This window comes from Schistocerca nitens, chromosome 3, assembly GCF_023898315.1.
Source record: "Schistocerca nitens isolate TAMUIC-IGC-003100 chromosome 3, iqSchNite1.1, whole genome shotgun sequence".
Lineage (NCBI taxonomy): Eukaryota > Metazoa > Arthropoda > Insecta > Orthoptera > Acrididae > Schistocerca > Schistocerca nitens.
The window spans coordinates 890,453,423-890,473,681 of NC_064616.1; the positions used below are offsets into that span (position 1 = coordinate 890,453,423).

The 20,259-nt window shown below is 43.5% G+C and overlaps 1 protein-coding gene across 6 annotated transcripts in view; it reads left to right on the top strand.

Moving 5' to 3' along the window:
• The window catches only part of LOC126248944 (organic cation transporter protein), a 308,493-nt gene that overhangs the window by 163,719 nt on the left and 124,515 nt on the right, over positions 1–20,259 (top strand). For 2 of the 6 annotated variants that reach the window (XM_049950460.1, XM_049950462.1), the window contains exon 2: positions 11,515–11,613. The exons of the other annotated variants lie outside the window; for them this stretch is intronic. In XM_049950460.1, coding sequence (XP_049806417.1) covers positions 11,539–11,613 — 75 coding nt within the window. In that variant the 5' untranslated portion in view covers positions 11,515–11,538. The remainder of the gene's footprint in view (positions 1–11,514; positions 11,614–20,259) is intronic. 6 annotated transcript variants of the gene reach the window in all.

Sequence of the window (20,259 nt, forward strand, 5' to 3'; positions counted from 1 at the left end):
TATTATACAAAAATTGTGTTATCCTCTATCTAACTGTTACCTTGTCGATTCTCTCTGTTATATCCGGTAACTTTTGGTGATGTACGGCAAAAATCTGCCAGATGGTTAAAACTGCTTGTCTCATAAATTCCTCCTGGGTTGCTTCCCTCACACTTGCGTGGGAGATGTCGAACGAGTCTTGTAAGACCTGCGAACCGGCCATCATTTGGTGCGTCTCATGTGGCATGTTGCTGTACGAGGTGGTCCAGAAGTCATGATCGTAAATGTTTACGGTCATTGTATTGAAACAAGAAGCAGCATGAAAGAACTTCTTACACATTTGTAACTGTTTCTGTATACTGACCATCATTCTCATTGATGCTGCCGGGTCGAAATGAACGGTAATCTTCTTTCTTTATGGAGGTTCAGGCAATGTTTCAACTCCGCCGACCGCTTCCTTGTCGATTTCGCTGGTGAACATATTTCTTGGATCTTCCACTGCAGGGTGTATCTGTCACTTACACAGTCGCAAAGCCCTTTATTTCCAGTTCCAAAAGATTAGGCTTCGTTGGGGCTTCTTTCTTGAAGCGATTAAAAAAGTTTCCTCAAATTTCAACATACGCATCACCATTCCATGCTCCCATAAGCTAAGACGACGTTCTTCAATTGTGAATCTACTTGCATCCTCCATTATAACGCAAATGTTTACAACCGTATCACCTTGGTAACAAAACCGAACACGATCACATGCCGTAGCATTCGCTGAACCACAAGCAAAGCAACACGATCGCATGCCGTATTTTCATGAAATACCGCCTGCATTATTGTAATTTGTCGCAAACTAATTATCGCCTGCAATGTTGTAATTTGAGTGACGTTTATCACAAGACATACGTACTACGAGCACGGAACATTATTTTCAATCTAGAATACATTTCCAGATCCATGTAACCGCGAAACTATACGTTAAGTTACTTGAATACTTTCCGACCGTGATTTCTGGCACACCCCGTACAACCTCAGAACATTTTGGTGTCCAGCGGTTGCAGTGCTCTTCGCATCATGGAACAAAGCTGGTCTGTAGACTTTTGAAAATTGCTTTCGGCTTGGACCATAGCGTGCGCCTAGACGATTAGTCTTCCATTGTGTTTCCAAATCACATAGCCACTGCCTGCTTCACCTGTTAAGGAAGAGATAAGATTCCATTTCAGTGGGTCGTAACCACAGGCGTTCATTTGCGGTCCCGCGGGAGCCGTTAAAATTTTCTGACGTATCATTTGATACCTTCCTCTATTCTACTAGAAACAGCGTGACAGGACTAATGATTTGAAATAGACAGAACATTCCGTGGATTAGCGCGAGGATGAAGTTAGAGGAAAATATGAAAATTGAACATGCACCCTATGTAAAAAATAAGAATGAAGTGTTATTATTACCTGTACGCAATAAAATTTTTAAAGGATTTAATTAACCTAGAAAGCCGGCCGTTGAGGCCAAGTTGTTCTAGGCGCTTCAGTCTGAAACCGCGCGACCGCTACGGTCGCAGGTTCGAATCCTGCCTCGGGCATGGATGTGTGTGATGTCCTTAGGTTAGTTAGGTTTAAGTAGTTCTAAGTTCTAGGGGACTGATAACCTCAGATGTTAAGTTCCATAGTGCTCAGAACCATTTGAACCATGAATCTAGAAAAATTGCTACCGCCAACTACGTATCGCTCCCGTTGCTATCGTTAGAACAAGATTACATTTATTGCAACGCGCATAGAGACATTTAAACAGTAATTCTTCCTGCATTTCATACGTGAATAGAACGGGAAGAAGCCCTAAAAACTGGTACGTTGAAAAATACCGACTGCGATGCACTTCGCAATGGCTTGCAGTGTATGGATGTAGATGTAGAATTAGTTAAGCAGAACTATTTTAATTTAGGAAAGCTAAATGTTTATTTTCTCTCCGAATCAACGCTAATGCTTGAAATTATACATTATCTGAAAACAATATCATCCATTACATCATCAAAATTAAAAGAAATATGGAGGTAAAATTTCTGCATGCTAGAAAGTGATACCGTTTTACAGTAGTACGTAATCCAATGCAGCATCATCGTCTTACTTTGAAAATAAACATTTCGTAACAACACTGGATACAATCCCAAACATCAGCAATTTTATTTAACCGAATCGAACTACAGTTGTTTAATAATTCGTTATATGTATCGATCAGTAACTGATTCCAATGTTTTATAGAATCATTTCCGGTATATAGTAAGATATGATTCTACAATACGCTTCCTTAATTTTAGTAGAGTAAGCATCAAAAATTGTGGTCGTGGTATGTAATAATTAGTGGTTGTGAACATGTCAACAGTAGTCTTATATTTTTTGAAATTTATGCTACGCAGATACTACTGCATATCTACATAGACTGATGAACCAAAACACTATGACCACCAGCTTAATAGCTTGTTTGTCAGTCTTTGGAACGAAATACGTCACTAATTCTGAGTATCAGGGATTCGACAGTTCGTTAGTAGGTTTATGGAGGTATGTGGCATTAGAAGTCTACGCACAGCTCATGTAATTCGCGTAAATAACGGGCCACTCATTTTCGTACGCGGTGATGGTGCCTGATAGTGACCTAGAAGGATTCCATAGGATTTACATCAAGCGAATTTGGACGCCGAGACATCGACGTGAGTTCACTATAATGCTCCTCAAACCACTGTAGCACGTTTCTAGCTCAGCCGCCGGCCGGAGTGGCCGAGCGGTTCTAGGCGCTACAGTCTGGAGCCGAGCGGCCGCTACGGTCGCAGGTTCGAATCCTGCCTCGGGCATCAGTGTGTGTGATGCCCTTAGGTTAGTTAGGTTTAATTAGTTCCAAGTTCTAGGCGACTGATGACCTCAGAAGTTAAGTCGCAAAGTGCTCAGAGCCATTGTCTAGCTCAGCCTGCGTCCGTGACTCACTGCACGTTTCACGCCGCTATTCACCTAGATGACGGCGTTTGTGGAAACCACCAGCGACCTAGTGTAGCAAAAATGCGATTCACTCGAAGAGCCGACATGTTTCCATTGATCAACGGTCGAATCCCGATGGTCCTGTGCCCACTGCAATCGGAACTGACGATGTCGTTGGCTCAACATGTGAACACGTAGGGTGGTCTGCTGCGGAGATCCTTGACCAACAATGTACCATGAACGGTGTGCTCCGGAACACTTGAGCGCGTACCAGCGTTGTGTTCTTTCGGCAGAGATGCCACAGATCACCATCTTTCCTGTTTTGCAGACCAGGAAAGCCTCCGAACCTCACGCTCTGTGAGGAGTCGTGGACATTCAACCATTTAGTGCCTAGTGGTAGTTTCACTGTCCTACTTTTTTCAGTAGATACTCACGACAGTAACACGTGAACATTCGACCAGCTTCGGCGTTTTCGAGATACTCGATCACAGACTCTGCGTAATAATAATCTGTCCTTTGTCAAAGTCGCTTATCTCATTGGTTTTCTCCTTTGCAGCCCATTTTCGCTGGTGTGATCCTACGTCCGTATCTGCTCCGCTTACATACTTTAGTTACCGCATCACGTATCCGCAACGCCACCAGGTGGCATCCAACGTTGCTGTGGGCAGTGCTCACAAGGTTTCGGCTAATCAGTGTATTTCGAAGAATTTTACTTATCTGCAGATCAAGATCAGTTTATAATAACAACAGATTGCTCTCATCGAATTTTTTTCTGTTGTCCTATTCATTTATTCGTGTTTTGTGGCGTAGAATATTTTATGATTTTACATTTTGCAAATTTCGGAAATACGTATTTTATTTACTAACTAACCTCTTCCAGTTTTGGTGGTTGTTTCTCCGATATTATATATTTTTGAATATTGTTAACCCAATTCATGTTAATTCATATTTGAACATGTTACACTATTTGCTTTAATATGTTATTCTTTTGATACTATACGCTTAGCGCACGTACACCGCATGCTTCGATAAATAGAAATGAATATTTTTTAATTTCTGTAGCCAACTTAGTCAGCTAGCGCTAGATTTGACGTAAGGAAAGCAATTATCAATACGAAGTCTTTTTATAACACCACAGTGCTTTACTACGCATGGTCCTGTTTGAGGTGGTATGCCGTAGCCCTCCGACCTCTGAACTGACTTACCCAGTTAGTGATAGGGGTACCAACAGTTTAATGTAGATTCCGACCCACTGAGACAGAGGTGAAAGAAATGACAGACAAAACTCCTAGTATTGACTGGGGATCGAATACCATGCCTTTTGGATTTGTAGTGTGGCATTTTACCACGGAGCCACCGAGCAACAATATTTCATGTGTCTCATGCTAAAAGGATCGTGAAACTGTTTTACTGCTCACTGTTCTGTTGGAAGTGGTATGTTCCTGTCTGTCTTCTGCTTGCGTTTCCCAGCTAGCTAGGTGGCGTCTTACAGTTTATTGTGGAATCCGAATCACGGCGACATTTGACAGCTTTCACGTACGTAATGCGTCATTCAAGGTGTGTTGTTGTGGCCTTCATTTAAGAAACTGGTTTGATGCAGCTCTGCATGCTACTCCATCCCGTGAAACCTCTTCGTCTCCAAATAACTACTGCAACCCACATCCATTTGAACCTGCTTACTGTATTAGTCCCTACGTCTCCCTCTACAATTTTTATCCTCCCAACTTCCCTCCAATACCAAATTGACAATTCTTTGATGCCTCATAATCTGTCCTATCAATCAATCCCTTTTTTTAGCTAAGTTATGCCATAAGTTTCTTTTCTCCCCAATTCGATTCATTATCTCCTCATTATCTACGCGATCTCCTATAGCACTACATTTCAAAAGCTCCTGTTCTCTTAGTTTCTGAACTGCCTATCGTCCACGTTCTACTTCCATCCAAAACCACACTCCAGAAAAGACTTCTAACACTTAAATTTATATCCAATGTTACTAAATTCTTCATTTTCAGAAATGCTTCCCTTGCTAATGCCAGTCTGCATTTTAGTTCTCCTCTACTTCGACTATCATCAGTTATTTTTGTGTACAGACTCAAAACTCATCTAATACTTCCAATGTCTTATTTCCTCATCTAATTCCCTGGAACATCGCCTCATTTAATTCGACGACATTCCATTACCCCATGTTACACTTTTGTTAATGCTCTTCTTATAAACTCTTTTCAAGACACTATCCATTCAATTCAACTGTTCCTCCAAGTTCTTTAATGTGTCTGACAGAACTACACTACTGGCCATTAAAATTGCTACACAAAAAGAAATGCAGATGATAAACGGGTGTTCATTGGACAAATATTATACTAGAACTGACATGTGATTACATTTTCACGCAGTTTGGGTGCATAGATCCTGAGAAGTCAGTACCCAGAACAACCACCTCTGAAGCGCCTAGAACCGCTCGGCCACAAACAGCGCTTGGATGGCGTGTACAGGTACAGCTGCCATGCAGCTTCAACACGATACCACAGTTCAACAAGGGTAGTGACTGGCGTATTGTGACGAGCCAGTTGCTCGGCCACCATTGACCAGACGTTTTCAATTGGTGAGAGATCTGGAGAATATGCTGGCCAGGGCAGCAGTCGAACATTTTCTGTATCCAGAAAGGCCCGTACAGGACCTACAACATGCGCTCGTGCATTATCCTGCTGAAATGTAGGGTTTCGCAGGGATTGAATTAGGGGTAGAGCCACGGGTCGTAACACATCTGAAATATAACGTCCACTGTTCAAAGCGCCGTCAATGCGAACAAGAGGTGACCGAGACGTGTAATCACTGGCATCCCGTACCATCACACCGGGTCATACGCCAGTATGGCGATGACGAATACACGCTTCCAATGTGCGTTCACCGAGATGTCGCCAAACACGGATGCGACCATCGTGATGCTGTAAACAACACCTGGATTCATCCGAAAAAATGACGTTTTGCCATTCGTGCACCCAGGTTCGTCGTTGGGTACGCCATCGAAGGCGCTCCTGTCTGTGATGCAGCGTCAAGGGTAACCGCAGCCATGGTCTCCGAGCTGATAGTCCATGCTGCTGCAAACGTCGTCGAACTGATCGTGCAGATGGTTGTTGTCTTGCAAAATGGTTCAAATGGCTCTGAGCACTATGGGACTTAACATCTATGGTCATCAGTCCCCTAGAACTTAGAACTACTTAAACCTAACTAACCTAAGGACATCACACAACACCCAGTCATCACTAGGCAGAGAAAATCCCTGACCCCGCCGGGAATCGAACCCGGGCGTGGGAGGCGAGAACGCTACCGCACGACCACGAGCTGCGGACTGTTGTCTTGCAAACGTCTCCATGTGTTGACTCAGGGATCGAGACGTGGCTGAACGATCCGTTACAACCATGGGGATAAGATGCCTGTCATCTCGACTGCTAGTGATACGAGGCCGTTGGGATCCAGCACAGCGTTCCGTATTACCCTCCCGAACCCACCGATTCCATATTCTGCTAACAGTCACTGGATCTCGACCAACTCGAGCAGCCATGTCGCGATACGATAAACCGCAATCGCGATAGGCTACAATCCGGCCTTTATCAAAGTCGGAAACGTGATGGTACGCATTTCTCCTCCTTACACGAGGCATCACAACAACGTTTCACCAGGCAACGCCGGTCAACTGCTGTCGCTGTATGAGAAATCGGTTGGAAACTTTCCTCACGTCAGCACGTTATAGGTGTCGCAACTGGCGCCAAACTTGTGTGAATGCTCTGGAAAGCTAATCATTAGCATATCACATCATCTTCTTTCTGTCGGTTAAATTTCGCGTCTGTAGCACGTCATCTTCGTGGTGTACCAGTTTTAATGGCCTGTAGTGTACAATGTTAACGGTAAACATTCTTCTCCTTGGACTTTAGTTTCTTCTCTAAGTTTTTTTTTTTTTTTTGTTTTGTTTCCTTTGCTTCTTGCTCGTTGTATAGCTCGCATAACATCGGGGATAGGTTTTTTTCACTCACTTCTCAACCACAGCTTCCCTTTCGAGTCCTTCAGATCTTTTAACTGCAGTCTTGTTTCTGTACAAGTTGTGTTTAACGTTTGGCTTTCTATATTTTATCCCTGTTATCGTCCCCTGCACATTGTCAAAAACGTTCTTTAAGTGTACAAGCGCTATAAACATGGGTTTGCTTTCTTTTAACTTATCTTCTAAGGTAAGTCGAAGGGTCGGTATACCCTCTCGTGTTCCTACATTTCTCGGGATCCAAAAATGATCTTCCCCGACGTCGGCTACTACAAGTTTTTCCCTTCTTCTGTAAATAATTCGTGTCAGTATTTTGCAACCATGGCTTATTAAACTGATAGTTCTGTAATATCCAGACTTGACAGCACCTGCATTTTTTGGAAACAGTGGGAAAAACAAGACCAAATGACAATCTCCCATTGCTCCATACTCCAGGTTTTATGGCTTCGGCAACCACGTTTTCCAGTAGCTAGCATTTGCATCACTGGTGAGTGGTTTTGGAATTACAATTCACTCTGCAATTCCCTGCTTATGGAGCTCTCTTAGTGGTGTTTTGGTGCTGACGGAGGTCGCAAGTCGGTAGCGGTGGCGGTGCGGTTCTACGCGCTTCAGTCCGGAACCGCGCGACTACTACGGTCGCAGGTTCGAATCCTGTCTCGGGCATGGGTGTGTGTGATGTCCTTAGGTTAGTTAGGTTGAAGTAGTTCTAAGTGTAGGGGACTGATTACCTCAGATGTTAAGTTCCATAGTGCTCAGAGCCATTTGAACCATTATTGGAGGTCGCAAGTGCAACATTCAGTTCTACAGTGACATTTTCAGCTGTGGTCCTCTTATTTTTCGCCACAATGCCCTTAAGTGACCGTCCGTCACGATCACTCAACGCACAGTTTCGCCCATGTTATGGTTCAAAAATGGCTCTAAGCACTATGGTACTTAACATCTGAGGTCGTCAGTCCCCTAGACTTAGAACTACTTAAACTTAACTAACCTAAGGGCATCACACACATCCATGCCCGAGGCAGGATTCGAACCTGCGACCTTAGCAGCAGCGCTGTTCCGGACTGAAGTGCCTAGTACTGCTCGGCCATAGCGGCCAGCGTCCATGTTATGACTTAATTGTAGTTCTCTTTCCGCTTTTCCTGTACGCAATATAAACCTTCGATGTGGTGCCTGTTGAAACACCAAACACATCAGCTACCGTGGTAACGTAAGCACCCACCGTACAACACCAACAAGTTTCCCACGCTCGAATACACTGAACTGCGACATAACTACTCAGAACATTGCTCTGACCACGACCGACAGTTGCGATGTATCGAGGACATTGCACAGATGCCGTTCGTGGTCGAATACAACAGCACTACCTGCTGACTTGTCTAGCATCTGCATTTATTATCAAGAATGCGGTGTTTCCACATTTTTGTGTATCCCTTGTATCTTCCGTCATGGCGGGCTCTCCCAAGAACGTCAGTAATTCTGAGGGAATGCCGTCTACTCCAGGGGCCTTGTTTCGGCTTAGTTCTTTTAGTGCCGTGTCACATTCTGCTCGTAGCATCATATCTTTCAACTCATCTTAATCTACTTTCTCTTCCATTTATACACCGACGGAAAAAATAATCATATCACCATAAAATAATTAATGCAGAGAAATGAAATTTTGGGACTACATTTTTCTAGGTAACACATTTAAGTGATTAATATTGCAAGATCACAGGCTAATGTAAGCGTGACATGCCATTGCAAATGTGAAATGCTGGTACATTGATAACCGGTGTAACCGCCAGAAATTAAAATACAAGCATACAGACGTGCATGAATTGTGTCGTGCACGTGCCGGATGTCAGTCTGTTGGACGGAGTTCCATGCCTGTTGTACTTGGTCGGTCAGTACAGGAACTGTTAATGCTGTTTGTGGATGACGCTGCAGTTGTCGTCCGATATGCGCTCGATTGGAGACAGACATGGTGATCGAGCGAGCCAAGACAACACGTCGACAATCTGTACAGCATGTTGGGCTACAACAGCGGTATTCGGGTGAGCGTTATCCTACTGGAAAACACCCACTGAAACGCCTTTTATGAATGACAGCACAACAGGTCGAATTACTAGACCGACGTACAAATTTGCAGTCAACATGCGTGGAATAATTACGAGAGTGCTCCTGCCGTCATACGAAATCGCTCCGCACACCATAACTCCAGGTGTAGGTCAAGAGTGTCTTAGCATGCAGAAAGGTTGGTTGCAGGACCTCAACGGGCTCCCTTCTAACCAACACACGGCCATCACTGGCACCGGTGCAGAGCCAGCTTTTATCAGAAAACACAACAAACCTCGACCTCTCCTCCAATGTGCTCTCGCTGGACACCACAGAAGTCGAAAATGGTGGTAGTTTGGCTTCGGTAGAATGTACGCTACATGGCGTCTGGCTCGGAGCTGTTCTTGAAGTAACTGATTTGTGACAGTTCTCTGTGTCACTGTAGTGCCAGCTGCAGCTCAAATTGCTGCTGCAGATGCAGCAAGATGCGCCAGAGCTGTACGCCGGACACGATGCTCTTCTCTCTCGGTAGTGCCACGTGGCTGTCCAGAGCTTGATCTTGATGCGATCCTACATTCTCGTGACCACCGCTGCCAGCAGTCATGAATAGTGGCTACACTCCGGCCAAATCTTTCTACAGTATCGCAGAAGGAACATCTAGCTTCTCGTAGCCCTATTACACGACTTCGTTCAAACTTAGTGAGATGTTGCTGATGCACCTTTGTCCCCTTAAAGGCATTCTTGACTAACATCAGCTCACGTCCAATTTCAAAGGTAACTAACGCTCAGACCGTTACAGCATGTATTCAAAACAAACCTGATTTGCGTCCTCATAGTGGCGCTTGTAGCGCCGCTCATACGCGACTGGGACGAAATATGAGTAAACATCATCTTTCAAATGTAGGGACACGCCTACCAACTTTCGTTTATGTCGCACAAATCCTTCTTGGTGTTGCGATTTTTTTTCCGTTAGCGTATAATATTGTCTTCAAGTTCACTTCCCTTGTAGAGCCCCCATCTGAGTTTTTGACATTCACTTTCCTCCAAAGGTCTGCTTAATTTTCCTATATTCGGTATCTGTCTTTCCGCTAGTTAGACATTCAAGGTTTTAAAAGCGATAAATACCAGGAAACGAAGCCTGGAATCGATCAATGATCTGACCCCAAACTTTTGGTTTGTTGTCTGATACCTGTTAACTCAGCCACCAAGAAACCCTACGTGCATCATGTGTGAGAGAAAACTTAGACTCACGGCTCATAAAGGTTTGAGAAGCTCACTTGACGTCCTCTGGTTTAATAGAGTTTTTTCTTTCTGGAGACGTAATGATGACAGAGGGTTGGGTTGTTTGGAGGAAGAGACCAAACAGCGAGGTCATCGGTCTCATCGGATTAGGGAAGGACGGGGAAGGAAGTCGGCCGTGCCATTTCAAAGGAACCATCCCAGCATTTGCCTGGAGAGATTTAGGGAAATCACGGAAAACCTAAATCAGGATGGCCGGACGCGGGTTTGAACTGTTGTCCTCCCGAATGCGAGTCCAGTGTGCTAACCACTGCGCCACCTGGCTCGGTAATGATGACAGAAACCTGGAAGTTTAAATTTTAAATCATTTTTACTTATCGAATATGTTCTGATTACAGTTTTGCTTTCTCATTAAGTGTTCAGATGGCTCTAAGCACTATTGGACTTAACATCTGCCGGCCGAGCGGTTCTAGGCGCTTCAGTCTGGAACCGCGAGACCACTACGATCGCAGGTTCGAATCCTGCCTCGGGCATGGATGTGTGTGATGTCCTTAGGTTAGTTAGGTTTAAATAGTTCTAAGTACTAGGGAACTGATGATCTCAGATGTTAAGTCCCATAGTTCTCAGAGCCATTTGAACTTAACATCTGAGGTCATCAGTCCCCTAGACTTAGAACGACTTAAACCTAACTAACCTAAGGACATCACATATATCCATGCCCGAGGCAGGATTCGGACCTGCGACCGCAGCAGCAGCGCGGTTCCGGACTGAAGCGCCTAGAACCGCTCGGCCACAGTGACCGGCTCTCATTAAGTGTGCTGCCAGCAACAATAGGTGTTGCAGTTTATAATGACCTCTATCTGAGATAATTCGGCAAAAAGTGTAAAAGTACAGTCTCATGGAAATGTGCATACTGGCAGGTTCATGTGAGAGAATTGGGGGGGATATACGGGTGTTACATGTATGAAGCGCAATAATCGCATAACCACGTATCTAGTAGAATGACGATATCTGCTGAATGAGTCCTGCGTACCTCCCAAGCTGCTAGGTACACTGACTGTGCAGATAGGCGCCACCACGATTTCCCCAGACACAGCGCGAGTAAGCGTGAGACGGTATACGACGTAAAGCTAGCACGTTAGACATGTGGCCCGCGCACAACGACGACTGAGAGGCGTCCTCGCTTCAGCCGTCAGCGGGATAGCTGGTGCGCAAGCACCGTCAGCGCTGTAGATTACCGCATAAGTCATGACTCTTGTGTTTCTCTTATCTTGGCAGGGACTAGCGCCCAGATGAGGCGCCATGGAAGAGAGCGCGTTTCTGTTAGACCACGAGGATGCGGGCCGCGAATTCAGCAGCACGTTCCCGTTGCTGCAGGTACGTTGCGCATGACGTACTTCTAGTGCACTGGTGATGGAGTCTGTGTGGTGAAGGATTTGGCCTCACAAATGGCGAAACATAGTATTTACAAATGCCGTTTTCTCCGTATGTATAAAACCTACTGACAAACAGACACAAAAAGAAATTTCAGTCATCCGCCGGAATATTTCATAACGTCAATGGGTAAGATGAATGTAATATTTTTATAACACCGATAACTAGAATTACGTTTAAAAGAACTCCCTCATATGTGCCATACTTCCTGAAGGTATCCAGGCCCAGGCTGTGTTATAGGTACTGATATTTTTACCTGATACTAAGCTATCTAAGATGTCTGTTTCTATTTTTTGTTAATTTACAGTATCGTAATGGCAATGATAGGTACACCAGTAATGAGTGTTCTCTGAAATTAAACAATCAATAGTCGTTTCTCAGCTAGACTGCGATACCATTATATTTTCGTTATTATTATACTTTAGAGTTCTGTATTCACACAGTGCAATCGGTATGATATTTCTGCCTCATGCAAGAGAGCATTAATTTATTTTTATAATAAAGGTTTCGAACCGGAGTCCAACGCCGTTACTAATTATCAAGCGAAGTCGTTTTTCCTTGATTTGATATTAGTAAATAGGCAAAAGTCAATGTGTGTAAAAAGGCTACTTATTTGTCCTCTACGGCCAGTTTTAAGTAGTAAATGTGTACAGATAACTCAGAAATATACACGTAATGTTCATATTAAGTCTGCAGCTGTACACGAATTTTAAAATTTCGGCATATAATGCAAAACCGATTTAACGTGCAGTGTTTACGAATATCGGTAGAGGTCGAAGTCAGATAACTGCGTCAGAACCATATACGTTTTAAAACATAAATAAAAACACAACTAATCAGTCAGTATATTTTACGTGCTTTTTATTTACGAAGTGTTTTGGAGATTTTTCCACATCATCATGTGGCAGTTCCGATGTTTATCTCAGATGCATTGCGTCTCGGAAACCAACGATATCGAAATATCTAGAACGTTTAAGGTTTATCACTTGGGTTGGAATCGGGGTAATAAAGTATATGACGATGGGCAAAGCCTCCGAAACGCGTCATAGATAAAAAGGAACAGTTACAGTAACAGACTATGAAACATGTTTATGTGCAAAGCTATAGACGTTTTCCAATTATTAAATCTAAATAAAAAAATTACTTAATGATTTATTTTTTCTTCGCTTATCCATGTTTTACCACCTCATATACTTAGTTTAGTAATTATGGGGGGGGGGGGAGAGGGAAAGGACCCATAAAACTACTCGACCGCCACTTTAAGTAATTAAACATTTTGATAGATACTAAGAAATAGTTCGAAGATAAGAGAAAATAAAATGATTTTTGCTTAACCGTTCTTCTACTTCATACATAAAATGTGGATGACGTGTGATTTGTGTGTGCACGTCACGAAGCGGAACTCTAGGGTTGCACAGGAACATCCTTCGTGCACCAGTACCCTTGTCAATTAAATGTGTTTCTTAGATTTTGATTTTTCATTGTGGTCGCTGGCATTACAAATGTTGCAGGATGCATAGATTTCAGGGTTCCTCACAGACTCATGTTGCAAGAAATGTCGTTCTCTTTGTAACTGAGGGATGCAGATTATGAGTGTTTGAAGTTCTTAGAATCTAAATATGTTTGCAGCTCTCGCTGAGATTGTGGGAAGGAGAGATAGGTAGCTGGTAGAAAGAGAGGAAGCGAGGACAGTGCACACACGAATTTTCAGTCTGTGTAAAGCTGCTGTATTCGATATGGCCTCTCAGATACACAGCTTCCTCTGGCAATAAAGCAAAGCCCATACAGAAGTCGCAGTTTCCTTACACTGATACTTATACTAACTTCTTTATTTTCTATCCTCTGAAGATAGATCAGATATCGGTTATGTTCTATTCTGAGAACTGTTGGATGATTTTGTTGAGTAGATCATGGGTTAGAGTCAAATCTGTGTGAGAGAATGGGTGAGACAAGAGGTTTGTTTGCTACTGATAAAAAGGAAGATTAGAGTTTAACGTCTCATCGACGACAGGGTCATTCCAAATGGAGAACAAGCTCGGATAAGACATGGACGGGGAAGAAAATCGTCCATGTCTTTTCCAAATAAATCATCGCGGCATTTGCCTTAAGCAGTTTAAGGGAACCTAGATCTGGATGGTCAGTCTGATATTCGAACTACCAGTGTCTTACCTCTGCACCACCTTGCTCAGTTGTTTGATAATTTCGGGTGGTCGGTTCAATAGGGAACGAGGATGAGTGATAACAAGGTGCTGACCTAGGAAAGGTGATACATTTTTCACCGAAATGGAATCTGGAACTTACGGAAAGGACTCCTTTGTTGTAGGGTGTGGGAGTTCTCAAACAGCCTAATGTTTTCCACGGTAATTACAGTCTAGTAGATAATTTTTTCAGTTTGTCTTTTCAGAGGACTCTGTCTATTGAACGGTGTTGTACATTATATTTGGAATCCTGGGACAGGTTATCGACTGGGTTTTTGGGAGACAGTGGGTGTGAAACGGTTGGAGGTATCGCTGGTGACAGGACGATGATGATGTTTGATTTGTGGGGCGCTCAACTTCGCGGTCATCAGCGCACGTACAAAGTCCCAATTTTCACACAGTCCAATTTTTTCACATTACAATCTAACCACTGTCACGAATGATGCTGATATGATGAGGAAAACACAAACTCCCAGTCCCCGGTCAGAGAAAATACCCCACCCGGCCAGGAATCGAACACGGGAGCCCGTGATCGAGAGGCAGCCACGCTAGCCACTACACCACTAGCTGCGTACTGGTGACAGGAGAGCTCAAGTTTGAGTATTGCTTGTCAAGAAGGAATACTATTCAAAGGGAGCTAAGCTTGCAGTGGTGTTCTTGATAGGGCCGACGTTGTGTCTGGGTTGGGAGTCGAAGTAGGTAGTACCTAACTGTTGGATAAGCGGAGAGATTTCCTCGTTTCCAGTTAGTGTGGGTGTTCATTTACTGTTCAGTTTTCTGTTGCATATTTCATGAGCTCTTTCCTTAATGAGTATGGTATGCACAGGTGGAATTATCTGGGAATGCTTTCCGAAATATTAAAATCACTCGTTTGGTAGAAGGTAATAGATATATTTTGTAAGACTCTGGAATAGAAATGAGGATTTTATAGTGACGGAAACACTTTAACACTTTTCCAGCTGCAAGTACTGTAGTTGTTAATGGAGCTGATGTGGATGGTTTTGAAGTGTAAATGGGAATTGTCACTGCTGTTGTTACTCTTGTAGGAGCAGGTAACGACCCTTCTGCAGGTGCTGAAGTTGCTGCTGCTGCTGATGATGATAAAGGGAGATGACGCAGAAAAGGAAAATATATTTTGTGAGAAAATGACGAGCTCTAAAACCGTGGAAGAATGTGTGTGTATGAGAGTAGCGATTGCTGTTTGTGATGTGTATTGTGGGTAATTCTGTAGATGTACTCAGCGGTGACTATAAGATGGTATTGGGTGGTGCCGTTTTATATGGTTTGGGACAGTGAAGGATATTATTAAGAAGAAAGGTTCAGTTAAGATCTGTTGACGTGGCGTAAAACAATAAACTGTAGCCACAGCAGCGATGGGATAACAGTGACAGCTGCTGTGTAGATCTGGACGTAGGCATATATTTTCTGGGGACTACTAACAGCGTCGCTTCATGCCAAGAGATCGACAACAATGATGGTGAACTGCGAGAGTTCACGGAATAATTAAATACGAAGACAAGGATACAGACGATATACTGCTTAAAAAAAAAAATCTTGCTGATACTGGATAAAAGATGAAGTTCGGAATTCATTGCTCCTCTAGGGTCTTCTGCAATATCTTAGCCTGCGATCTAGCTCTACTTTGAACGGTTACACCTCTCATGTTCTGGAGGTTTAATTTAAATGCTTCATATAGAAATAATGCAAGAATTTCGGCACCCGGATTAGTGTTCAGAGTTTGAATAAATACTAACAGAAATTACTTTTGTACAATTATGTTACTCCTGATACGTTTGCAACACTGCTTGATGCTCGTGCTTTGTACCAATATGCACATACTGTTTTCGTATAGCTCCTCCAGCACCTAAAATATTTTGAACGAGCGACTAGAGGAACTGCACATGAGGCACTGTAGTTTTCGGAAAATTACATTTGCGAATACGTATAGTAGAAGTTCCACAAAACGCATAGCATCTGAAGAAAAGCATATCTAAAAAGGATCACAATGGCGGACAGATGTTTTCGTGAAATACAATTTTGCCGTGCCATGTTGGTTTGATGTGTTATCGATTAAACTTTGACGTATGAATTCCAAGGTTAAAGGTACGATGAGCGGTTGGAAACGCTTTTCGTGTTTGAAAAACTCGAAGTTCAATGACGATATCATTATTACTTGCAGAAACTTGCTGATTAACTTCCATTTGGTATAATTAATAACGCCCTGCCTCGAGGTTCTTAGAACTGCAGATTTCTGTCTTTAAACAAATTGCAACGCATCCCAGCTGACGTCCCCATTTTTTACGACTGGCCATCACCCTAAGCAATGTACTCTGGCAAACTGCCCCTATCATGAACCCTTCAGTCCTCATTGGAGCATGCTCGAGCTTTTCAATCAACGTGTAGATGAGTCTGTGACCCCACATACGTGCGTAATATGCAAGAACAATGGGCTACGTAGCTCAAAAATGGTTCAAATGGCTCTGAGCACTATGGGACTCAACTGCTGTGGTCAGCAGTCCCATAGAACTTAGAACTACTTAAACCCAACTAACCTAAGGACATCACACACATCCATGCCCGAGGCAGGATTCGAACCTGCGACCGTAGCAGTCGCACGGTTCCGGACTGCGCGCCTAGAACCGCGAGACCACCGCGGCCGGCTACGTAGCTCAGAATACGATTTCCTTCGCAGATAAGATGCGTTTCCCGGGTTCGTACACATTAAACCACAGCCCCTCTCCGGAATCAAGTGGCTCAAACTGACAGATATACTTCTCCGCTACGATGTTCCGCGAGTGACTCTAATTTAGACTTTTATTCATTTGAATGATAATTCCATACACTGCACCACAGATAGGAACAGCAAATTCATTCCACATCGTTTCGAATGTATAGGCCGAAGTATCTGATCGACGTACGAAGCATAAATTTTCCGTTGTGCTGAGTTCAAACAAGTATTCTGGTATGCGTTACGTAACAACTCGACTCGTCTCGGGCCACTTAGCTATAATTGCAACAGATGAAGTCCTTCTATAGGTCGTTCTGAGTTTCGCCGTATTCGTCTCTCTACGAGGAAACGGAAACATCGCCCGAAACATATTTAGAAGTGTTATTAATAATGGCTAGTGATGTCATATGTACGAGTGCCTGCTGAAAAGTAATACCTCCGAATTTCTGGTGAAAACTTTCAAAACTTTTTAAATTATTATTATCATTATCGTGTCAGAAACATGCAGGTACATGTACATACGTTTTACACAGTTATGATTAAATTACTTTTGACCAAACTTGGCCACTTCCAGTGCATTTTCTGTTGCTCGTTGAAGATCATCTTCTGTACAGGAGACTGGGCACAATAGATACCGAAGAATGTGCCGAATTGTTTGTTCTTCTCCACAGTCACACCGCATATCATTTGGATCAGTGTATCCCCATCTTGCCAAGTTAACTTTTGATCTTCCAACTCCAGATCTCAGTCTGTTCAGGGACTTCCAAGTTGTCCATTCCTCGTCATGGCCTGGAGGTAAAGCTTCAACAAATTTTTTCCAACCAGGGGGAAGGTATGTTGTAGCCTTCCATAGTTGTAACACATATACCTGAGCCCTTTTAAGGACCACAGTTAACGTCTATATCTATTAACATAGAAGGCATAACACCAGCCAAATAAGAACTGCTACGAGGACTATGCAGTCAGCACCAGTGCCATACACTGTGCATACAGGAGCTTTTTAAATGAAACAGTTATTAACATTCTACATCTCTATTCTTCGTGTGTACATACAGGGTGTTTCAAAAATGACCGGTATATTTGAAACGGCAATAAAAACTAAACGAGCAGCGATAGAAATACACCGTTTGTTGCAATATGCTTGGGACAACAGTACATTTTCAGGCGGACAAACTTTCGAAATTACAGTAGTTACAATTTTCAACAACAGATGGCGCTGCAAGTGATGTGAAAGATATAGAAGACAACGCAGTCTGTGGGTGCGCCATTCTGTACGTCGTCTTTCTGCTGTAAGCGTGTGCTGTTCACAACGTGCAAGTGTGCTGTAGACAACATGGTTTATTCCTTAGAACAGAGGATTTTTCTGGTGTTGGAATTCCACCGCCTAGAACACAGTGTTGTTGCAACAAGACGAAGTTTTCAACGGAGGTTTAATGTAACCAAAGGACCGAAAAGCGATACAATAAAGGATCTGTTTGAAAAATTTCAACGGACTGGGAACGTGACGGATGAACGTGCTGGAAAGGTAGGGCGACCGCGTACGGCAACCACAGAGGGCAACGCGCAGCTAGTGCAGCAGGTGATCCAACAGCGGCCTCGGGTTTCCGTTCGCCGTGTTGCAGCTGCGGTCCAAATGACGCCAACGTCCACGTATCGTCTCATGCGCCAGAGTTTACACCTCTATCCATACAAAATTCAAACTCGGCAACCCCTCAGCACCGCTACCATTGCTGCACGAGAGACATTCGCTAACGATATAGTGCACAGGATTGATGACGGCGATATGCATGTGGGCAGCATTTGGTTTACTGACGAAGCTTATTTTTACCTGGACGGCTTCGTCAATAAACAGAACTGGCGCATATGGGGAACCGAAAAGCCCCATGTTGCAGTCCCATCGTCCCTGCATCCTCAAAAAGTACTGGTCTGGGCCGCCATTTCTTCCAAAGGAATCATTGGCCCATTTTTCAGATCCGAAACGATTACTGCATCACGCTATCTGGACATTCTTCGTGAATTTGTGGCGGTACAAACTGCCTTAGACGACACTGCGAACACCTCATGGTTTATACAAGATGGTGCCCGGCCACATCGCACGGCCGACGTCTTTAATTTCCTGAATGAATATTTCGATGATCGTGTGATTGCTTTGGGCTATCCGAAACATACAGGAGGCGGCATGGATTGGCCTCCCTATTCGCCAGACATGAACCCCTGTGACTTCTTTCTGTGGGGACACTTGAAAGACCAGGTGTACCGCCAGAATCCAGAAACAATTGAACAGCTGAAGCAGTACATCTCATCTGCATGTGAAGCCATTCCGCCAGACACGTTGTCAAAGGTTTCGGGTAATTTCATTCAGAGACTACGCCATATTATTGCTACGCATGGTGGATATGTGGAAAATATCGTACTATAGCGTTTCCCAGACCGCAGCGCCATCTGTTGTTGAAAATTGTAACTACTGTAATTTCGAAAGTTTGTCTGCTTGAAAATGTACTGTTGTCCCAAGCATATTGCAACAAACGGTGTATTTCTATCGCTGCTCGTTTAGTTTTTATTGCCGTTTCAAATATACCAGTCATTTTTGAAACACCCTGTATTTGGAACCCTTTTGCCGCGAGAAGGTTCCGAATTGTAGCGTGTAACATGGCGATGTGTAACGTAACTACGTCGGTGCTTCAGAAAGAGCGTGCTGTAACAGAATTTTGAATTCGAAGAGTTCGTGCACGTATGGAGCACCCTGTCCTTCAGCATGACAATGCTAAACCACACATGAGCGCTGCGACAACTGCAACAATCCGACGCCCTGGGTTCACTGTCATCGATCACGCTCCATACAGTCCCGATTTGGTCCCATACGATTATCATATGTTTCTAGAACTTAAAGAACACCTTCGAGGAGTTCATTTTAATAGTAATGAAGTGGTGCAGGCATAGGTGAGGTTGTGGCTCCGTCAACAAAGTCAGCCATCCTACAGTGACGGTATCAACAAACTGGTCTCTCGTTGGAAGAAATGTGTTCACCGCCGAGGTGGCTATGGTAAGAAATAAATATGAAGGCGTGAAGAATAAATATGTAGAATATTAAATAACGTTTGTCTGATTTAAAAAGCCGTAAGATTTTTCACATAAAAAAATCGGAACCATTATTTTTCAACACGCTCTCGTATATTGTGAACTGCATTTATCTTATGAATTTTCGGAAACGTGCACAATATGTCAGTTTGGGAAACCAGATTCTAGCCTGGAATAATTTCTTGACAAAGGACACCTCTTCCTGTCTTCTGTGACAGATCGCTGTCGGTGCTTTACTTTACCACTTCAAGACATACAATTACTTCCAAAAAACAAGATAGCTTTACTTGCTACCCATAAATAAACATTGTGTGCAAGTTATCACAAAGATAATGGAGAACAGAACAGCAATCGGTTGCGAAACCAGTCGTTTTATTAGAGCAGATCTATGTTTCACCTGTCACATAGTCATCTTCAGTGCACATAACAGCAGGTGACATTAATCCACAGTGTCACGTAGTAAATAATATTGCTTGATGTAGAACATACAGGAGAGTAATATGAACTCTCGATCGATTGCTGTTCTGTCGTCCACTGTTTACATTCAACGATCGCTGCGCACAGCGGGATCATATGGATTCTAAT